The sequence below is a fragment of the Eschrichtius robustus genome, chromosome 3 (genome assembly GCF_028021215.1).
Source record: "Eschrichtius robustus isolate mEscRob2 chromosome 3, mEscRob2.pri, whole genome shotgun sequence".
In the NCBI taxonomy this organism is placed as follows: domain Eukaryota; kingdom Metazoa; phylum Chordata; class Mammalia; order Artiodactyla; family Eschrichtiidae; genus Eschrichtius; species Eschrichtius robustus.
Window position 1 is genome coordinate 137,905,321 of NC_090826.1, and position 23,712 is coordinate 137,929,032.

The 23,712-nt window shown below is 36.2% G+C and overlaps 1 protein-coding gene across 2 annotated transcripts in view; it reads left to right on the plus strand.

The window, feature by feature from the left end:
- Nucleotides 1-23,712, plus strand: part of RALGPS2 (Ral GEF with PH domain and SH3 binding motif 2) — a 163,083-nt gene that overhangs the window by 37,104 nt on the left and 102,267 nt on the right. For both annotated transcript variants that reach the window (XM_068541309.1, XM_068541310.1), the window contains exons 2-4: nt 3,140-3,284; nt 8,773-8,877; nt 9,949-9,999. In XM_068541309.1, coding sequence (XP_068397410.1) covers nt 3,228-3,284; nt 8,773-8,877; nt 9,949-9,999 — 213 coding nt within the window. In that variant the 5' untranslated portion in view covers nt 3,140-3,227. The remainder of the gene's footprint in view (nt 1-3,139; nt 3,285-8,772; nt 8,878-9,948; nt 10,000-23,712) is intronic.

The window sequence follows — 23,712 nt, forward strand, 5'->3', positions numbered from 1 at the left end:
AGGAGACTGAATGATTGTGCCTGCAGTTTAAATAATCTAGTTTGTGACTTCAAGCAGGGGAGGTAAATCTACACATTTCAGATTTCCTATTTGGGGATTATATTGAAGTACTATGCCTGTTTCGGTATTTAAACCCTTTTAAAGGACAGATTAAGTGTCTTTAGAAGTTTCAGAATAGGAAATAATAAGTTTCATTAAGAAAAGAGCTGCTGTGATGTTGGTGTTTATTATGAATGATTGTGCTGTTTATACATAGCGCTAGGAAAAGTAAATAATATTAAGGCGTATATTTGACTTACCTAATTTGACCTTTTTTGTGTGCAAAGCACAGAAACGTCTTGGGGCACATACTATAAAAATATAAACCCATGCCTGTCTCTTAGGACTTGCAGTGTTTTTATGGTGTCATATGAGGCTTTGTTGAACTTAAACAGTATAAAATACTGACATGTAGTACATTTGTAAGTAATTATAAATAAGATTTTTGTTGAGGTATGCTTTGCTGTACTTTTTTTTTTTTCATGTAATGGGTTTTAATATGACAATTTTCATAGGATATTTAAATGACATTTTGATTAAAAGCAGGCAGAGAAAACTTTATTCTTTACTGTTAATTGTTTACAAATGTATTAATGTTTATTCCTGGTGTATTACCTCTTTTTCAGTAGATATTAACCATAAAATTTATATATTTGATACATAAGTTAGACTAAGGATACATTTTTTTTAACGATTTGATTATTTTTCTTAACACTAGGGGGCACTGTTGATTTATGAATTCGTATCTAAATTAATCAGGCATAGAATGTGGAATGAAATGAAGACATTTCATTGCAAATTGAGTGTTGCCTTCAGAGAGAATTTGGATTATCAAGTTCATTTTGTATAGTACTGTAAATATAAATGATTCTTAATAAGATTCTTAATAAGGATAAATGAAGTTTATAAAATAAATACTGTAGATTGAAGGAAATTAAAGTATTTCTATGCTCTATTCATTTTCATATTGGTTTTCTAAATGGTTTTTTAAAAAATCATTATTTCTAATGTATTTCTCATTTAAAAAATTCTAGCACGATGTTTTGCTCTTAGCAGGTACTTAGGATATATCTGAAGAAACGAAGATAAATTTAAGATGTGACTGAAGGCTGCTATCATTAGTAATAATTTTTAAGCATGTGAAAACCAACAACATGTTTTGCTACATCTAGGAAACATATTTTAGGCATTCTCATTCATTATGTCTGCAATCAGGATTTTGCTGATGCCCACCAACATGTATTTTGTGAGAGGTATATTTCTAAGGTTTTTGTCTTCTTTAATTAGAAGACTCCCTTGAATTTAAGCTTTGTGTGGATTCATTAGATAGTAGACAAAGCGTGTGTCATTATAATAGCACTCTTACCATGTGTCAGCACTGTTTTAGGTGCTTTGAGTATATTAATTAATTTCTCCTCACCACAACTCTATGAAGTAGGTACTTACTGCTATCTCTGTTATATAGGTAAGGAACTTGAACAGAGAAAAGGCAAACAGTTTGCTGGGTTCAGACTTAAGCAGTTTTTTTCTAGAGTTTGTGCTTCTAAATCACTGTCCTATATTGCTTCTCCAGAGAGAGGAAACTTAGCATTTCAAGAGAATTATTATTGATATTTCAAACTAAGTTTTTAAAGTGGGTATAATTTTGTAATGCACAGCATCAGGAATATAGTCAGTAGTATTGTTAATAACTCTGTATGGTGACAGATGGTAACTAGACTTATTGTGGTAGTCATTTTGTAATGTGTCAAAATATCAAAACCCTATGTTTTACACCTCAAACTAATATAATAATGTAAGTCAATTACACTTCAATAAAAAAGTGGATATAGTTTTAAATACCTAATTTATAGACACTTAACCATTTCTCTTATGAAAAATATCATAGAAATTTAAAGTTGGAAAGGGACCTTACTCTGTTTATTTGGTCATTTTACAGAGAGGAAGAAATTCCCTCCTAGATAGGTGAAGTTACCAACACAGTGATATACAGCAAGTTATTTGTGGAAAGGGATTAGACTCTCAAGTAAACATTCTGACTTCCAGTAAAGTGGAAAAACTATGGTGGTGTGGAAAGAATATTTGAATAGAATTTTAGATGACTTGAATTTTATTCTTGACCCCTCATTTACCAACCTGTGTCCTCAGAGGCTGTGTTTGTGTTATATGAGTATAATGATATCTTCCTTAATTAGTCTTCTTGGTAGTTGTGAAGATCAGTGAGATAATGGAGTAAAGATACTCAGTAAACTTTAAAGCCCTATACAAATAAATATATCATGTACTGTGGTATTTTTATAACATGCTCCATAATTATTTTTAATTATTCGTGATATCTTTGTAAACTACATTATCAACACTGCTAAACTTATTCAGTATGGTTGATTTAGGGATGTCATTTAGATCTCTAAAATTTATTTCGTTAGACCATATATTACTTTGCCACGTGTTTTTTATACTTTTTATTTTCTTAAGACTAAAAAGCCTTTTGAATTTTTCTTACAATAAATGAAAAATTATACCTTTGCTTTGCTGATAAAGAATATAACAGCAACATGTGTTGAACACGGGCCATTTGGTGTTTCTGATCATTTGAAAATAGCATTAATAGGATTGTCCTCAAACCGGATTTAGTGATTTAACTGAAGTGAAAAATAGAGTTTAGTAAATTTGGAGTATTTTATTTCTTGGCATGGTGACAGGCATGGGTTTCTTTTCTTTTTTTTTTTTTTTTTTTTTAATAAGAGACTCTTTTTTTTTTTTTTTTTTTTTTTATTTATGGCTGTGTTGGGTCTTCGTTTCTGTGCGAGGGCTTTCTCTAGTTGTGGCAAGCGGGGGCCACTCTTCATCGCAGTGCGCAGGCCTCTCACTATCGCGGCCTCTCTTGTTGCGGAGCACAGGCTCCAGATGCCCAGGCTCAGTAATTGTGGCTCACGGGCCCAGTTGCTCTGCGGCATGTGGGATACTCCCAGACCAGGGCTCGAACCCGTGTGCCCTGCATTGGCGGGCAGATTCTCAACCACTGCGCCACCAGGGAAGCCCTCTTTTCTTAAACTTCCAATAAGACACACAGTTAAAGTTTTCTATTTATTTTTTACAGGAATAATAATGTATTTGTGGCCTTGGACGTGAAGCAATCAGTCTTCTGTTGCTGTTAACTACCGTCAGGGACTGATGTTGTGGGAAGCATGGACCTAATGAACGGGCAGGCAAGCAGTATTAATATTGCTGCTACTGCTTCTGAGGTAAGACATTTAAAAAGTTTAGTTGTAAAATTTCTTACCTGGCATTCTAATTTTTTAAGCATTATGATTGGTCACAGATGTAAATCAGAGCTTGAGAAAAAGGGTTACAGATTTTTCAGTTTTCAAAAAACTATTTTCATTGTACCATCCATGTGTTCATTGTACGTTTTAGGAGTTCATCCCTACCTACTTCATATACTTGACAAATAATGATTACTTAAAACCCTTTCTTGGGTTTAGTTTTAAAGAATGCATAGAATTTCTTTTTAAAGTGTTTTTACATTTTATGAACCTTGAGGGCAACAGTACAAGTGGGGCAAAGAATGAGATAATATTGACACTGTCAGATCCCTTGATTCCAAGCCCATTGAAGGAGATCAAAGACCCATTAGGCTGGAATGTTGAAAGGGCTACTCTGGTGATGTAGCTCAGAGTGTTAAAGATGGAGATAAAGACTGAACTAGATGCTCACCTACACACACACCCCCATTTTTTTTTTTGCTTTGTCTGTAAATCTAGGGTACTTGCCTGCTTGCCTTAATAACTTTAGTATTTAGCTTCTATATTTCTCCTTTATTTTACCCTTACCATAGAGGATGAGAATAAATGTTTATGACACTTTAACACCTTGACCTCAGAGTTCCTTGATAACTTCATTTTGCCCAGGCCAATTACTTAGGCCTTGCTGTCACTGAAAATATTCTAAGTCAGTAGTTTCAGTTATTTTTCTTATTAGATCATTTCCGTATTTTTAACTGTAGCTCTGGCTTCCCTTATGAATTTTATTAAGCATTTCTGATGGATGGACTTTTTACTTACAATATGAACAAAATCAGGTTACTTTGTTTCTATTCTGCTGCACTACCTGTAAAGAAAATAGGCCACCCCCTTTCTCTGACTTTTGTTAGTAGCATGACCGTTTCCTTAGCATCAAAGTTCAGATCTGTAGATTCGGCATTAACCTGCTTCCCCTTGCCCACCACACCCATTTTCACATCACAGCAGGGAGAGTCCGCTAACAAAACAGAAGTTAGAATCCTCTGTAATGTAATCATCGAGTGACATCTCGTCCTGCCCACACTCAAGTGGAGAGGATTACACAGGGGGGTGACCACCAAGAGATAGAGATGCCTGGCAGCCGGCTTAGAGCCTGTCCACCACACCTTATCTCTGAGATCTAGTCCTTTACTCCTCATTTCTACTAGTACCATCTTAGTTTGGTCATTTATTATTTCTTGTCTAGAATGTTGTAGTGGCCTTTTATTTTGATCTTGCACTTCTATTCGCTGCTATTTTTGGTACATTTGACTGTAATTCAATTTTAATATTCTTAAAATACAGCTGTTATACTTTATTGTATTCCCAAACTGTCCATGGTTCCTCATTACCTACTAACTAAATACACATTCAGCCCTACATTTAAGACTTTCATCAAAATGAGCCTAAATTTTCTTTCTAATGGATTTAACTGCTACTAATTCTCTATGTGAAATTTACATTCTAATGAAAGAATACTACATCTTGCTGATGTTTGTATAAACCCTTAGCCTTTTCTATTTCAAAAAATTAGGGAAGTTTTCTCCTGATTCCCTAAACAGATAGGAGCTTTCCGATTTTTGAAACTATCACTTAAAAAAAAACATTTTTAATAATTTTTTCCATAAATTTATACATAGCTTTTCTTCCTCCTTGAGACAGGGATTATATATGTTTGTAAATATGTCTGTAATATATGTATATTTACATGGTATTTTTATGACCATATTTCTTGACTATGTTAAATGTATGTGTGTATATGTATAGTATATTTATGACTATGTATCCTGAAACATATGAGCTAGTATTACAGGAAACAGTACACAATTGTTTGTTAAATAAAATAGATCATTTCACTCATATAAAAAATTGTGTTGGCCTTGCTGAAAGTGGATGAATTACATCAGACCTCAGAGTAATATAATTTAGTATATGAGAAGTAAGGGGCAGGGGGGAAGTCTGCCTTTTAAATTGTCCTCCTGCTGTGTCAAGAAGATAAAATTAAAAATATATGTTTTTCTACCTTCTCTTAAAATAAAGATGTGTTAACATATCAAAATGCAAACTTCTCACAAATATGAAAACCTCACAAGTACTTAGGGTACTTGATGGGTGATTGACTCCTCCTGTCTCTGCCTTCTAGACTTAACCTATGTTTAAGCTTCTGGTGTCAGTAGAGTGGTGGCAAACTTTTTTCAGACATTTAGAAGTGTGAGTAGTTTTTTAGTCTTGTTGTGAATAAAGAATTACTACTATGCCCTTAGTGCACATTATGTCTCAGTACTGCTTAGCTTCTTGTCATTACCAGCTTATTTATTGGTAGTGGGAAAGCAGATAGAAGCACATTACTCATAATTTTTAAAGCCTCTACTAATGGCTTGTAAGAAGGAAAAGAGGGAAATGATTACTAACTTTGATAAGCAATAAGATTGCCATTACGATTTGCTCACTTGTCTTGAATGAGTTAGAAACTTGGAGAAAATTACCAAATTATGTTTAAAATGAATGTATTTACTTGACAATATATTTATTATTTGGTAGTTACTGGATTAGTATATACTGCTTAACTGATGTCTGTTTGAATGCTTAACATGAATAAATTTCTATATTAGTCTTGGAATATAAAGTAACATTGTCAACATACTGTAAGCTAGTCTTAGTTACAGAGATTAAGCACATGGAATAAGATACTATATATGAAATCCATTTATGAGACTTTGGACTTCTGCTTAGACACGTAAAGAGCTTGGAATTCATCAATCCTGTCCTCACAGCTTGAAAAAAGCTGAACAAACTGAAAACCAATAACTCATCTTAGCTCTGTCAGAGAACTGATGTCACAGAGCAAGTTGACTGTGATGCCCTGAAAACTGGAGAAAGAGGCAAACACAGAGAATCACTGTTTACCAAGAGCAGAATTCCCTGGATCCAGGAAAGGGTAGGAAAGCTTACCGTAGTTGACAGACCGCTGGAGGCAGTGTGTGGACTAGCTTGAGAGTTAAGAACTCCTGGGGGCTCAGTTTTAGGTCTCCCTCCCCACATTTGTGAGTTTTACCACCAGGAGCGCCACCAAGTTCTCACAGTGAGGTTCAGAGAAAAATCCCTCCTGTTTCCAGCAGAGAGAGGGGAGAGTAACCATTTTGAAATATACTACGGGGAAGTAATCATCCTAAAATATGCCGAGCACATTCTATTCCCCACCTGACCTCAGGGGAGACTGCTTTACCAGAGCCTAACCTACTTGCGGAAAGAGAAATACCCAACTCCGGGCCCTCTAGCCTTCCTGTCTTACTTTCTAAGGGGAGTCCGGGGTGCTGAGAAGCACCTAAGGTCACAGGCCAAGGGCACAGGCTCACTAAAGTACCTGATTGTAGGGCAATGGAACACTTCTCCTCTTCCCACACCTTAACCACCACATCAATGGGGCTCCTGTATAATAGTAAAGGATCGCAGCTGAAAGAAGTGCAAGGCGCAGACTCTTACCTAAGGAGGAGTTTCTAGAAAAACCCAGAGACAAAAACAAGGACACTAGAGGAAAGTGAAGGCACCTCTAACCACAACAAATAGTAAACAGCATAACTCCTATACAAATAAACGTAAACCCTTACACTAGAGGCCTGTTTGCCTCAGTTTCTGTTACCCACTGAATCAGGTCTGGCTTTCAGCAAATTTTAAGGCATGCTAAAAGTAACAAAAAAACATAGGCTGAAGAGGCAAAGCAAGCAGCACAGCCAGACTCAGATATGGCAAAGATTTTGGAATTAATGGACTGGGAATTAAAATAACCATGATTAATAATGCTAATAGCTCTAATGGAAAAAATTGACAACATGCAAGAATAGATGGATACTAGAAGCAGGGATATTGAAATTCTAAGAATCAAAAGGAAATGCTAGAAATCGAAAACGTCGTTCCAGAAATGACGAGTGACTTTGATTGGCTCACCAGTAGACTGGTGACCAGTAGACAGCTAAGGAAAGAATCAGTGAACCTGAAGACATGTTAATAGTATCGTCCCAAGCTGAAGTGCAAAGAGAAAATAGAATGAGGAAAATGGAACTCAATATTCAGGAACTGTGGGGCAATGACAAAAGGTGTAGCATGTACGTAATGGGACTGCCAGAAGGAGGAGAAAGAGAAAGGAGCAGAAGAAATATTTGAAGTAATAATGGTTGAAAATTTTCCAAAATTAATGACAGATCCCTTCCTTTGTAATGATTTTGATATTTAGTTGCTACTGCAAGGGAAGGAAAAAGTAAAAATGAAGCATAATGACAGGTGCTCAAAATTGATGTATAATAGCTGGTAGGGGGCTTCCCTGGTGGCGCAGTGGTTGAGAATCTGCCTGCCAATGCAGGGGACACGGGTTTGAGCCCTGGTCTGGGAAGATCCCACATGCCACGGAGCAGCTGGGCCCGTGAGCCACAACTACTGAGCCTGCGCATCTGGAGCCTGTGCTCCGCAACAAGAGAGGCCGCGATAGTGAGAGGCCCGCGCACCGCGATGAAGAGTGGCCCCTGCTTGCCACGACTAGAGAAAGACCTCGCACAGAAACGAAGACCCAACACAGCCATAAATAAATAAATAAATAATTTTTTTAAAAAAACGCTCCTCAGGTCTGAAGCCCTCTGTAATATTTAAAAAAAAAAAAAAAAAGCTGGTAGGTTGACATACATAATATTATACCTCCGTAAATGAAACTTTGGTTAGTTTTTTCTGCCACTGACTGTAGCCTGATATCCTACCACCATTTAACAGAGAGTGATCTAAATGTTCTTACAGGGGTGATACTCTGATTTCAGCCAACTGATTGCAAAATACACTTTTATTTTGTAGTACAGATGAAGTGGAAATTTAACAGAAATAAGATTTTCAGGGCCAAAAGCCACCTTTTGTTCTACATATAGCAACAGCAAATTCAGAATTAAAGCAGAAAACGCTTAAATCTGTACTATAATAAGAAGAACATTATCAATTGTACTATCACAGACAGACATTCACTTAACAAACTAGACTGGGTTATTTAGTTAATGGAACTCTGAATGTTTTCCTGTGGTTTATGTTAGGAAAATAATTTGTCTTTTTCTTAATAAAAATGAGTTTTAAAAATTATAGATGGTTGTATCCTTCTCCCCTAACTTCTTTTACCCCATTTGAAAATTATTGAACTTGTTATTGACAATATCTTTTATTTCTTTTGGAAATGATAGAATGTCAGGGTGAGGAAACAGACAGGAAAACTTACTCAAGAACCTAAAAATCTAAAGTTGAGGTTAGATTTCAAGTTGCCCGACCCTATTCCTAGTGCCCTTCCAAGTAAGCAGTATGTTCTGCCCAGCTTTTCTACAGCATTTGTTAACTCACTTTTCTTAGCTTTCCTCAGTCTAGTTTCCATGACACTTAACTGCAAGGCTGTTTTTAAATGGCTGCATTTTTTTTTTCAATTTAACAGAAAAGTAGCAGTTCTGAGTCATTAAGTGACAAAGGTTCTGAATTGAAGAAAAGCTTTGATGCTGTGGTGTTTGATGTCCTTAAGGTTACACCAGAAGAATATGCGGTAAGTCTCCCACCTCTTGTTCTCCAGTTTTTGCACATAATTTACATATTGGTGCTATTCAGTTAGAATTTGTAGGCCCAACAGAGGAGATTTTTAAAAAAAAAAACTGGATGTGGGAATCGATGGGGAGAGTAGCACAACAATGGAGCAAGCAGAGGAATGAACCTGAGAAGGTAAGAAAATCCATTGATGTTTTCAGAGCAGCTTCGTAAGTTACACTATCAACTTGGTAAGTAATAAGAAGTATTTACCTTCATGGTAATTGCTTTTGTCCCTACCAATACCACCTCCCCAAGCTAACTGTACTTTATTGACATATGTAAGAAGTATTTTTACTTTTTCATAAATTAAAAAATTAAAGTTGAAGGCATTATTGCAGTATCATGAAGAATACCTAGAAAAACTTTTAATTCTTAAACGATATGTGTTCATTTATTTGTGCTATCTTTTTCCTTTAACTTATTAGCAGAATATATTGATTTCCTGATATTGCATCACTCTTGCATTCCAGTAGTAAACTGTGTTTGGCCATAGCATGTTATTCCTTGTTATATTGCTAGATTTTGTTTTACATCTGTAGCCACAGTTGAGATAGGTCCATGTGAAGTCCTTCAATATGAGTTGCCACTAGTGTAGAGTCAGTTACTTCTTATAAATTGGGAAGAATACCTTTTCATTAATGTCATATTTTATATTACTGTTTGAGTAGATATGATTTAATAGTCACAACAACAACACTGCTCTACGAACCAGTAGATCCAAGTTTTTTTTTTAATTTGGATTTAATGTATGACCATGTTCAAATTTTTAAAATTATTTTTTTTTATTTTGTAGCTTTACCTCATTTATCTCACAAGAAAATATGAATAGGCATGAGATAATTAGAAATAATTATATTTAATGATATAAGGGCTAAATTTTCATTTTCTTAAGCCCTTATAAAACTGAGATTTCTTTCTGGTAAAGATTTGAGTACTCAATATGTTTTAGTACAGAATATAATTTTATTTGCAAATATATGTCACATTATGGAATTCCAAGAAATTGTAATTTTTTTACTTTTCATTTCAGGGTCAGATAACGCTAATGGATGTTCCAGTATTCAAAGCCATTCAACCAGATGTGAGTAGTTTTAAGAACTTTCCTTTAAAATATACAAGATGGTGAATTATAGTATCGCCAATTAAGAAGTTTTAGAAATGACAAATTATACTTTATATTAATTTTTAAATGTTTAAAGCTTTTGATGTAACTTATCTGTATATTACTCAGGCCTCAAAAACTCATGTGGCATTCATAGCTACACACTGTTGAGTCATAGATAGTACTGTTTGAATCATTTTGGTTGATTTGGCTTCATCACTTTACTGAAGTATCTATTTTACTGATGAGAAAACAGAATGACATTTGTCCCCGATACACAGCTAAGTGTTGGAACTGGCTTTCAGACTCTAAAAACTGATGCTTTTTCCACTCTTATCAGGTAAGAATATTAATATGATTTTGTATCCCAAAACTAAGTCATTGATAATACTGACATATTCAGTACCATAAGATATTTTTTTAGTTCTTCTGGGAACAAAATATAGTATATTTGTTGCAGTATTTTCAAGTCAACTATAACATAGATGTTACAGAAAACATCTGTATCTTCAGTGGTATAGACAGTATTAGTCCTGTGTTTTTCAAGTAATTTACTTAATGTCTGAGTATCTCAAGTCTGTCACTTAACAAAATGAAAGGATGGGCCTGAATGATCTCTGAGTCTTTGTCATTTCCACAGCTCTGTGTTTTACTAACTTTCCTCCCTTACCATGGTGGGCACCCTCAATAGAACCAGTAGTTTAGCAACAGAGGAAGAGGAACAATCTAGTCTATAAATAAGGCACAAACAGAAAATGGCTTTTTTATTTAAATGATAGTAACTGAAATATTCATTTCCTCACATCCCCGAACAAAACAAAGCAAACTAAATTCTTTATAAAAATTACATTTTTTTGCCCTGAAGTTCAGCCATCTTCTCCTTAGACATATTTTTTTCCTTTTGAATAAACTGCAATTACTATATTTCTGTTTCATACGACATTAGTACCATCCAGTAGAAATATAATGTGAACCATTTCTATAACTTTACATTTTCTAGTAGCCACATTACAAATTAAAAAGAAACAAGTAAAATTAATTTTCATAATTGTATTTAACCTACTGCATCCAAAATAATTATCATTTCAACTTGTAATCAGTATAAAAATTATTGAGATGTTTTACTCTCTTTTTTCTGTACTAAGACTTTGAAATTCAGTGTATATTGTATAATTACAGCACATCTTTATGCGGAGTTGCCACATTGCAAGTGCTTGTGCTTGATAGTCATTTGTGGAGAGGGGTTTGACATTGAAGATCTAGACAGTGACTATTACTTAAGGACATAAACTTCAAGTCAATGGGAAATTTTTATTTCCCTGGGACATCTAACAGTGCTTTGTAAACTTCATAGAAATGAACCTTAAAAATTCCCTTGACCCCACTTCCTGATCTAATTTAACACCAACCCCATTGATTTTTTTTTTTAACCTAAGTATCTTATTTATCCATTCTCTCTCTACTCTAAACACCCCAATCCAAGACACCGTTGTAACTCAGCTGAATTACTGCAGTGCCCTCTTACCTGATCTGTCCACATCCACCCTGACCCTTCTAAACTTTCTCTATCCAATAGCCAAGGTAATCTTTCAATATGTAAATCTGCTCATTGGATTCCTCTGCTTATAATGCTTCAGTGGCTTCCTGTCACTCTGAGGGTAAAGACAAACTATCCTAATATCGTCTACAAATCTCTTCAAAGTTTTGCCTCTTCTTACCCACTCCAACCTTATCTTACACCTTTTCCACCTTTTTCTGGTCTAGCTACAGTGGCCTTTTAGCCCCTCTCACCACTGAGCCTGTGTACCTCCTAGTTAACTACTACTCATCCTTCAGTTCTCAGATCAAGTTTGACTTTTTCAGGTGAGCTTTTCTTCTCTTCCTACAGGCTCTCCCACCACTTCCTAGTTCTTCACTGGACTTGTCAGTTGCAGTTTTACATTTATGTGTTGTGGTTCAACAAGTATTTACTGAGTGTCTATTCTGTGCCAGGCACTGGCTTACAGCACTGAAGAGACTAAAATTCCTGCCCTCATGCATCTTACATTTGAGTGAGGTGAACTAGTACTGTGTCATGAAAAACATCGAACAGCCAGAAGAGGATAGGGCGGCATAAGGGCAGTGGGAGTTGTGATTTTTAGGTAAGATGGTCAGAAAGGCTTCACTGAAAAGGTGCCGTCTGAGAAAGACCTGAACGAGGTGAGAGAGCAAGCTGTACTGGTGTTTGAGGGAAGAGTGTTCCAGCAGAGAAAACAGTACTGATATTTAGTACCATAAGTTTCGTTCTTAGTTCTTTTGGGAACAAAATATAGTGTGTTTGTTGTAGTATATACAAGTCTGCAATGGCCCTGGATACTTTTCATTGTACCTTTTATTTTATGACTTTATAATATGACTGTGTGTTGTATTTTAGAGACAAGAAAAAAATCAAGGAAGGCATTTTTTTTTTAAAGGAGACTAAGATTTATTATGCTCACATAAGGGAAAAGATTACTGGTGTGAGGTGTGAAGCCCAGGGCAAAGGCCACTGAGCTGCAGTGAGTGAGCGCGAGGATCTAGTAGAAAGTGAGAGAGGTAGAGAGGGCTGGATGGCACGGTGCCTTGAAAACCATTACTCTGAAAAAGATAGGAAGCGAGGGGAGGGTTTTGAGCAAACAAGTGACATTTTCTGACTTGGGTTTTAAGTAGCTCTTCCTGACTATTGACCAGGGTATGTGGGGAAGCAAGCCTGGGGGTGGGGAGGGGCTGGTACCAAGGACTGAATCGAGGAGACCAGGTGAGAGATGGAGGTGGCTTGCGTCAGGGTGTGAGGGGAAGAGGTGGTGAGAAGTTGTCAGGCACTGTATGTGCAAGAGGAGTCAAGGATGATGGCAAGGTTTTGGCCTGACACCGGACACATGTAGTTGATAGTCTCTGAGATGGAAAATTGTTAGGATTGTGTTCATAGCTCCTGGGGCTGCCATTTATATAGAATAGACTGTGCAGTGTAGCCTGTGGAGAAGGGCCAGAGGAGCAGGCCCTTGAAGGAAGAGCCTGAGTTCAGCTTTGGACATGTTTAGTTTTACCTGCCTGTTGGACAGCCAAGGAGAATGTTAAGTTACGTAACATATATTAGCATATATTTTCAGTTCAGACTGGAAATGTAAGTTTGGGAGTTGTCAGTGTAGGGATATTTAAAGCATAGGTGAGATTACCAAGAGAGTGAAAATAGATGGAGAAAAGAAGGGACCTATTTAGAGTTGAGGAGGAGCTAACAAAAGAAACTGAGAAGCAGCAGCTGGTGATTTAGGAGGAAACCTAGGTTAGTGTGAAATTCGATGAACCAAGTGAAAGACATATTTTTAAGAAGGAAGGCGTGATCAGGTATAAAGTGGTGTTAATCATGTGCTTATTTGTTTATTGCTTGCCACTTCTGCTAGGTTTTAAGCTACATGAGGACTCTTAGGACGGATAATTTTGCTTTTACTATTTTATCTGTCTGGCATGTAGTGGGAACTCAGTATTTAGAATGAGAAAATGAACAGTGTTTAGTAAATGTTTATTCAATGAGAGAATGTCTTAAAAAATTGAAATAGGAACCCTTGGAAGAAACGATGTAGCACCAAAATATTCTTATGTATCCATCTCATATAATCATCAAGATTACATTAAATCTGGCAGCGTAAACAGGACTTTGTCATCTGGCAGAAAAAGTGTTTTCTAATTTATCCTGAGATCTTTAAGACATACAACAAGGCATATGTAATGAGATAAACCTCTCATCTCAACCTTCAGCCTGAGCAGTACTGTTGAAGCCACTCTGCATCCTCCCATATTCACCTCTCTTCCCTCCTCCCACCAAAGGAACCACTATCCAGTATTGATCTATATCCTGTGCATTTAGATACAGATTTTCTGTAAGTATATGTATCCCTTAGCAATATGTGCTTTTGCAGATTTCAGATTTTTTATGTAAGTGGTATCCTGTTTTTTTTCTTCTTTAGCTTCTTATGTCTAACATCATTGACTAGCATCCATGTTTATACTCTAGTGCATTAATTACTGAATTGTAGCACATTAACATCCTTAAATTTATTAAATACTGCCAAATTGTTTGTACAGATATTGTTTGTTTATTATGTGAAACTCTTGCTATTAACTTTAACAAAAGATTTTTTAAGCTACGATGGTGGCCAATCTAATGTATTAGTCTCATTTATTAGCATAAAATGGTGTCTACCTTATTATGTAGTTAGAATATTAACTTCACTAAAGAATGAATTATTTTTGTTAAATCCAAATTTAACCTCAGATATGAAAAGATAGTGGTTATCACTGAACCCAATAAATTTATCTTCATGTTTCTGCCCATTATACCAATGTTCAAGTCTCTACTTTATATATAATTTTATGTAAAACTTTAAACAACTATATATATATATTATGAAACTATTTAAAAGTCTTTAGTTAAGTTACACTGAAACTGTTTCAATCAAAACTCATTATTATGTGTGAATATCCACATGTAACTTTATTTCAGGTGATGGTTTATTCACATTTTCTGAAATAAAATGTGTTCTAAATTTGAGCTTTGAAGATTATAGATTCTCAATCCAACTATGTGGTTTAGTGATTTTTCTTGCAAATTGGTGATTGAACCACACAAGTCTCACTCAGTTTTCTACAAGAGAGGCAATTTCTGAGTTATTTGAAACTTATTAAAATATATAACTCCTATTAATTCCCTTCCCTAAGTAGGTCCCTGCCATTCTTACCAGGTTGTGGCATTCTGTATTCCCAAGTCTTTCAGGTCAAGCAGAATTTATTTAAACTTTTGTCCCTAAACTTATTCTTGACTTGTAGAAAGAAAGGGGCAGCTATAAGAAGCACAGCTGTTTTCTGAGAATAAAGCTGCTTATCTGCCTGTCTGTTGCACTGCCTACCTCAGAATTGCTCAGGGAAAAAAGAAAAATTCCAAGCCTTTTATTTCCCTCTAGAAACTATTGGCCTTATCTTTGAGGTGTCAAAGATTATTTTTTATTATATAGGGACTGGCCTTAGTCGTCAGTAAAATACTGGCCAACGAAATCACATCTTTAAGTAAGCAGATCTGAAGCAAACATACTGCTAAGTCTGGTTTTTCTCCAACCTTGTATCACACTTGAAATTACCTCAGAGTGAAGGAAGACAAAAGAGCAGATTTCGACACTTTGTTTCTTAGTTTTTTGTTTTATGGTAGAGAAGAATAGAAAAACATGTTCACCAATGAAAAGAATTTAATGGTAAAGGAGAAGTCCAGTAATTTTAAAAACTACTTAGTGGGAATATAATTACGTTTGCTCTGGTTTTAGTTTTTAAGGTCACCTGTGTGAGTGATTTGTACCATCTATCCATTTTTAATACCAGTCAGAAACCTTGGAGTCATTCTTTTCCCTTCTCCCTGCATCCTCTTTCCTCTGTTCTCCAGTATCTCCAGTCGATTTTACTTCCTAAATAACTTTTCTCCCCTTCCCCTTCCCTATCACCTCAGAAGGATATTTATTAAAAGAACACAGTGTTTTTTCAGGGCTGCAGCTCATTCGCTCTAGAAGTATGAACATTCCTTAGTGCCTGTACATGGTTGCTGGGCCTGAGACAGGTCTCAGCTTCATCTGTTATCTGTATATACTGGCGGATCCCCCTTCATCTGAACGCTTTGCCCTGATAGTCCCATAGCTAGTGCTACAGAAATCCTAAGAATCTTCACTTGCCCACTGGCCCAAGCAGCATGGCCAAATTTGGAAGCTTCTATGCATAGTGATCCCTCTCACACAAAACCAGTCTTTTCATTCTTCTCCTCTCCTCCTAATAAGTAGCCATTTCTTAGGGACGGGGAGGAAACACAATAATATGGTTGCTGGCACTGAAGTTATACTGATTACAAGGAAGGAGAAAAGTTAGTAGTTCCATCATCTGCACTCACCCTCTGTTAATATGTCCTTACAACTCTAACTTCCACAGAGTTGCTGTCTTTTTGTTCTTGTTGTTCTTTAATTTAAACCAGTTTTGGGGGTAAATTTCCATGTACTTTGCTGCCTCTTTTTCTTTTTTAATCAGTGTCCAACATTCACAGCTCTCTGAATGGGTGCTCAGAAAATTCTTAATTACTTAATTTCACTTATTTTAAAATTTATTTTAAAGCCCTTTGAATCCCAGAAGATAATTTTTAGTGGCAAAACATAAACGCAATGAGCCAGACATGCATTTTTGTTTCAGCTTTGCCATCTATAGATTGTGCCAGTAATACAACCTATTTCATATCTTCAGCCTTTCTTAAAAAAAAAAAAAATTTAAATGTGTGAAATAAGGGATTTTGGACTACTTGACCTTTAAAATACCTTCTAGGGACTTCCCGGTGGCACAGTGGTTAAGAATCCACCTGCCAATGCAGGGAACACGGGTTCAAGCCCTGGCCTGGGAAGATCCCACATGCCACAGAGCAACTAAGCCCGTGCACTTCAACTGCTGAGCCCGTGCGCTTCAACTACTGAGCCTGCCTGCACTCTAGAGCCCACATGCCGCGACCACTGAGGCCGCGAGCCACAGCTACTGAAGCCCACGCGCCTGGAGCCGGTTCTCCGCAACAAGAGAAGCCACCGCAATGAGAAGCCTGCGCACTGCAACAAAGAGTAGCCCCCGCTCACCGCAACTGGAGAAAGCCCGCGCGCAGCAACGAAGACCCAACACAGCCGAAAATAAATAAACAAATAAATAAAATTTATTTAAATAAACAAATACAATAAAATACCTTCTAGGTCTTTTGAGAAATTCCTGGAAGTAGAATAATTTTTGGGGGTGACTTCAGAGTAAGAGCTTCAGTTAAGTGTAGCTGTCAATCAGTAATAAATAGGACTTTGACCAAAACTGCAGAAGTCTTAAGGAGGTGATAATTGTTGGGGGTGGTCATAAGTCAAGTTCTTAGAGATTGGGGGTCTCACTAGAACGTAAATTCCACAAGGGCAGAAACTTGTCTACTCTCTTCACTGATGTATCTATAGTGCTTGAATAATACTTGTTCAGTATTTGAGTTTGATGAGTGACCATTCCAAGGTTTTATCCTGTACAGCCTACAGGCATATCGTCTTCCATTGTTTACCATGTTTGGAGTTATTTTTGCAAAAGTCTGTTTACCCAGTCCAAGAATGTAACTTTTATAAAGTAACACTCATTCTATGGAAGCAGAATTTTTTTCCCCTCTGCCCACAATTCAGAACCATTTTCTTCCCTAGTATGAATTCTTCAGTGTGCAGTAAGGGCAAAAGTTTACCATAAGGTAAACACTCATTAATTTCAAGTATGAATTTTCTGGTATTTAGTTGAAGTTCAGCTCTTGTTAAAGTTTTCCCACATTTCTTATATGCATAGATTGCCCCAGTATGATTTCTCTTCTGATTGTGAAGGCTTTTTTTCTTTTAGAAAGCTCTTACACATTTACAGGGCTTCCCTCCATTGTGAGTTCTTTCATGTTGAGGAAGCAATGACTGTATTCTGAAAACTTTTCCATGTTTATTACATTCATAGGATTTTGGGGGTTTTTTTCTATTATGAATTCTCTGATGCTCTATAAAGCTTGTATTTCTCCTGGAGGCATTGCCACATTCATTACGCCGATGGGGTTTCTCTTCAGAATGAGTATTATGTTATTCAACACAGGATGAGTTATGACACAAAGCTCTCTTGCAATCAGGCTTTCTCCTCAGTAGCAATTCTCTGGTGATTTTGATCAGTCTTAAGTAAGGGGGGTGAACTGCGCTTGAAATCTGTACTGTAGTCATTACACTGAATAACGTTTACCTCTCTCATGAGGTTCCCAAGTGTTTATAAAGACACGGGCTCTGACTGAAAGTCCTGTGATGTGTATTACTCAAAGAAGAAAGTTCCACACTTTATTATTTGTTCTGGTAGGTCAATATAATAAGTCATTTAGATTATATCAATAAACACATTAAATACAAAGGATAGATAAGGCCCTCCTGTATAACTGGGATACACTAGAGATTGAGGAAGAATTCTGGTTAAATGAGGGAAAGTACATAATAGGTCATTCTGAATCTTATTAAAACATTTCTGAAAAGCTTACAATTGAGATATTTCTGACAATATGTATAAAGAGCTTTCTCTATGCAAAATTTCTTCTGTATGCAAACAGCCTATAATCTTGGCAACATCCAAAATTCCAACATCAGGAATATCATAATTCTATCCTTGTTTTAATGAAAATTATCATTTTCATTAGAATTAAAATGTAAAAATCCATGAATATAGTGGGAGGTTTGAAGAAAGCAAAGAAGACGTGACTCTTGTGGACTAGAAAAAGCTAGCTGTTTTGTTAGAAGTAAGGTGCAGCTGTTTTGTTAGAAGTAAGGTGCAGCTGTTTCGTCAGTTCATATTATTGCTGTTCCTCACTGCGAACTTCCTTTATATACAGTAAGGGCAGGCTTAGATTAGAACTAGGGATGATAATTGTTGACTAGGAGAGTAGGTATATCACAGTATCAGTGGTAGAAGATAGCTTCTGCCTTTCTCTCTGATCTCCCTATAGAGGTGGCTTTAAGGTATTGGAAGGAGGGAGGTTGGGGGAGGAAAGAATGTGAGTACATTACAGAAAAGTGAGGTGGTGTTTTTGATTTAACATATTCCATTAGAATTATATAGTTTCAGGGCTTATTCTACCCATTAAGAATATAGGAATCACGGTGAGCCCCTCATCTCAGGGTGAGCCCTCATCTGTGGCTGAGACTTCTTTCCAAAGAGCCATACAGGCTGAATGCTAATGGCTGTACTATGCCCCTGTAAAGCTTCCAGCTTTTGAGCCTAGGAATGCCTCAGCAGCAGTCATCTTCTCACTCTGAGGGCCCCCACCCCCCACAGTCTTTTACAAATTCCATCGCTTTTTCTTTCCTTGCCTCAGTCTCTGTCTACATGCTGGTCTATATTGGCCTTTTCTCTTCTTCTATCTATAGGTATCCCTACAACATCACCCTTAGAGCAGTGCTTTTAAAAGTGTTGGAACCTACAAGATGAAATTTAGATCAAGAATTTGACTTTACAGAACAAACCTACAAGACGTAAGAGAAGCTGTGGCTCCTGTGAAATTCAGTAGTTCTTTCATAGGGTAGGTGGTCATCAGTTGTGGTGTTTGCCTTCCCACGTGCTTCCAAAATAATCTGTTTAATGGCTCAAAATGAGTCCATGAGTACACTTTCAAATACACTTTTAATGACCATTAAGAAATCGCCTTTGTATATGTGAGTTACTGTTAGAAGATTTCTCTTCACTGCCTGATTTAAAAATTGCAGGTTGAATCCATTTGAACAAATTTTAAGAGGCATCAAGGCGGTTCTGTTTCATTTAGCCTTTGCTAAAACAGAGGCTTATTTACGCAGTGTACTCAACTTGAATCAGTCTTATTCATAAGTTAGACCCAAAAAAAAAAAACGTCTTTTGAGTCACTAAGTTTACTTTAACTTTTTGGTGTTCGTGGGAAATAGTTTAGTATAGAATAACTTGACCTGGCTGATAAGCTGTCAATACAAGATGATGCTGGTAGGAGAATTTATTTCTTAGATTGTATAGTGTCACTTGGAGAAAGACTCTAGGTTCTGAGACAAAAAGAGACAGAGACAAAGGGAAAAGCATCTTTTTTCTCACAGAGATATTTAGTGGCTATTGAGAGGTTGAGGTGGGGCAGGGCAAAATTCCTTTAAGGCCATTTAACCATAAATGCATGTCAGGGTTTAAGAAGAAAGTACTGGATGAGTTCCTGGAGTCCCAGTGCAATGCCTACTTCATAATCCATTCAATTGGTTTTTGTTTTCGTTGTTTTTTAAACTTTTTATTTTGAGGTAATTACAGTTTCACAGGAAGTTGCATAAAATAGTACAAGGATAATTTTAGATTCACAATATCAAACCCAGGAAATGGATGTTTGTACAAGACATGTCTGTATAGTTCTGTGACGTTTTACCTTTTTTTTTTTTTTTTTGGCTGCGTCGGGTCTTTGTTGCTGCGCGCGGGCTTTCTCTAGTAGTGGCGAGCTGGGGGCTACTCTTCGTTGCGGTGCACGGGCTTCTCATTGTAGTGGCTTCTCGTTGTGGAGCACAGGCTCTAGGCGCGCGGGCTTCAGTAGTTGTGGCACGTGTGCTCAGCAGTTGTGGATCACAGGCTCTAGAGCGCAGGCTCAGTAGTTGTGGCGCACGGGCTTAGTTGCTCTGCGGCATGTGGAATCTTCCCGGACCAGGGCTCGAACGCATGTTCCCTGCGTTGGCAGGCGGATTCTTAACCACTGCGCCACCAGGGAAGGCCACGTTTTATCACTTGTGTAGATTTGTCTTATTGCTACCCCCATCCAGATACAGAACTATTCCATCGCCACAAAAGATTTCTCATTTGTGCTACCCCTTTATAGTCACACCCATCCTACTCCCACCCTCATTCCCCACCATCCTTAACTCCTGGCAGCCACTATGCTGTTCTCTATCTTTATAGCCCTAGTTTGTTGTTGTCTTAGATGGGCTAGTAATGTAACATTGTTTCAAAGGGCAAGTGTTTTCTGAAGCAGAAACTACTATCTTAAGTTTTTAAGAACCTGCTTGTTTCTTCATACTTTTTAATTATAAATTTCTTTAGGATGGAGGGCTCCAATGTAATTTTAACCTATTTGCTCCCAAGTAATGTGACTGGAGGTTCATTTAACTCCTGCCTTCTTTCAGTCTGCTTCAAACAGAGTTTTATTAAAGGGGAAAAGCATTTTTTCATTAAGCTAATGGTGTTGAAATGTCCCAAAAATTGAATGGATTTTTCAAAACCTCTTAGCATTTCTTAGTTGAGGAGTCAGAAAAGCATTTAAAAAATTTTTACTGTAAAAAATAAGGCCACAATTCACTAATACCTTTGTCTGTGTTCCTTATCATAATAAATTATAATGATAAAGATAGGATCAAATGAGTTGATATGTCTAAAGCACTTAGAATAGTGCCTGGCACATAGTGATCTCTATGGTAGTGTTAACTATTATTTTTATTGCTGCTCTTAAGACATATGTTCTCAGGAAGAAAAGACTTTTTAAGCACAAAATCAGAAGATTAGATCACACAGAAAAGGACAGGTGTATTGGCTACTTTAAACAAACAAAAGCCAGCCCCCATGTGCACATAAAGAAGATTGGGAAGATGATTACATAGGTTTATTCGGGTGGTGGGTTTATAGGTGATTTACGGCCCCCTAACCTCCATTTTCTATTTAACAAATACATTTAACGACCATAATTCCTCTTATAGTTGGGGAAATTAAAGTATAATATATAGAAAGGGAATTAAATATACCTAGTTTTGATACGACTCTTGTGAAACTGACACTCAGTAGTGCTAGTATAAATGATTCAGTATTTCAGAAGGGCAGTTTGACAAGTATCAAGGCCTTGAAAAGGTTCCTACTCTTTGACCTAGTGATTTCACTTCTAAGACTATATATTTAGGAAATGATCAGAAATGTCAGAAAAGGTGTAAGAATGTTCATTATAGTGTAACCTTACTTCTAATAGGAAAATGGGTTATCAAATGGCTCAATAAGTTTAATAGCAATTTGATAGAGACACTTTGATTATAGAATTAATATAAATTTGGAAATTATATTAACTGGTTAAGAAACAAATTCAGAGTTGATGGATTTAATTCTAGGAATTTTGTCCTAAACTATGACATCTTTATATGGTTGTATAAATAGGCTGTGATTTTTAGAAAGAACAAACATGTCTTCTAGAAGTTTGATGTTCTTAATATAGTTATTATATGTCATTTTTATGTTAATATCTACCACTAAATATTTTCTGTCTCTACAGGGAGATAATGTGCAATGAGCATGTATCTAGGCTGAGTATCATGTACCAAAAATTTCTTTTACTGTAGAATTGCTTCTGTCATTTTTTTTTTTTTTTTCTGTCAGTAATTTAGAATTTGAAAGTTGCAATTTAATTTTAGGTTTTAAAAAAAATAATTCATATCTTCAGAGCATTTACTGTTTATCTATTGTGTTAAAGTGATAATTTTCATCTCTTTCTTCAGTATTCCCTGTCTCAATTGCTCAAGCCAGAAACTTGGGAATTTTAGTACTTCTGGATACCTCATTCTTAGCTTACACTGTGTGGATCCAGTTTGTGACCAAGTCCTGCCTACCTCCAAAATATCTTGAATATTTTACCAGTTTTTTTCAATATCCACTGACACTACCCTACTCAAGGGAACATTACCTTTTTCTTGAAGTATTATAATATCATCACAACTATTTCCTCAATCTTCCCTTGAATCAATTCATTCTTTTTTGTTTCTATTTTATTTTAAAATTTTATTGAAGATATGCATATATCATGTTTAAGAACCCAAATATTTCCATAAGAGAACAAAATATAGCAATATCCTGTTGCTCCCACCCTTCCAGCCTCCACCCTTGAGCCCCACACCCATCCAAGTCTCTTAGCATTTCTTATTTGGAGGAATTTATGTTTTTAAGTTAATATGTCTAAATGCCTGTTGCTTATGATTTTTCAATTTTGGATATGATTTATTGATTCTCTACTATAGAAGATGATTTCACTCTCTTATTTTCTCTTCCTCTCACATTTACACAATTTACTTCCTCCTCTTTCCTGTATAGTTATGTCACAATTTTGACATGAATAAGTAATCCTGGCTCAACCATTCTTTACAAGTGTAGAGAAAGCTAAAGAACAGTTGAGCCATGATTACTTACTTAAATTTTGTTTTCCTTGAGCTAAATAACTTACTTTAGCTTTCTCTATATTTGTCACTAATTTTTCTGCCAGAAGTGAATGTAGTGAGTGTGTTTTCTCAGTGTGTTCAAACACTCCAGATATTGTTTCATCTTTCAGAGATGTCTCTCTTCGAATTTCCATCCTTGCTACTTACCATCTGGACTGTTGTTCTTAAGGTCTGCTCATTGCTTTGTCCCAGGATCTCCCTTTACTGTTTATCTGGGAATTTCCAATATTTTCTTTCTATGTTGGTTCCTCGGTTTCCTGGATCTTGTCTTCCTTTTTCTTACTTCACTAGTTTGTTTCGATGGAACACATATTCTACTAGCTCTCTGATAATAGGTGCCTATAAGGCAAATTCTCTGAGACTTTCATGTCTGAAAATGTCTGTGGTATACTTTCATACTTAATTGATATTTTTGTTGGATAAAGAATTCTAGGATTTTGAAGGCATTGTTTCAGTTGTCTTTTAACTTCTAGGGTTGCTATTGAGATTTCTGATACCTTCTGATCCCTATTTTTCTGTAGGTGATCTGTTTTTGTTTTGTTCTGTTTTTGAACTGATAGATTTTATGATTTCTTTGTCTCCAATGTGCTACAGGTTTTTGATGCTAGGCCTTGGTTTGAGTCTTCTTTTTTTTTTTTTTTAAATCTTTTGTAATGGGTGTTAGACAGGTCTTTTGTCCTTTAAGTTCTGGAGGCATTTTCTTGAATTAGCATTTTTTTTTTTTTTTTGATAAGTTACTTTCCTCTATTTTCTCTGTATTCTCTTAAAATTCTTTTTATTATTCAGAAGTTGACTCTAATGGACTCTTCTAATTAACATAATATTTTTGCTCCTACTTTTAACTTATTGTTTAAAAGATACTATCACCTTTATCTCACAACTCTTCTGTTGATTTTTT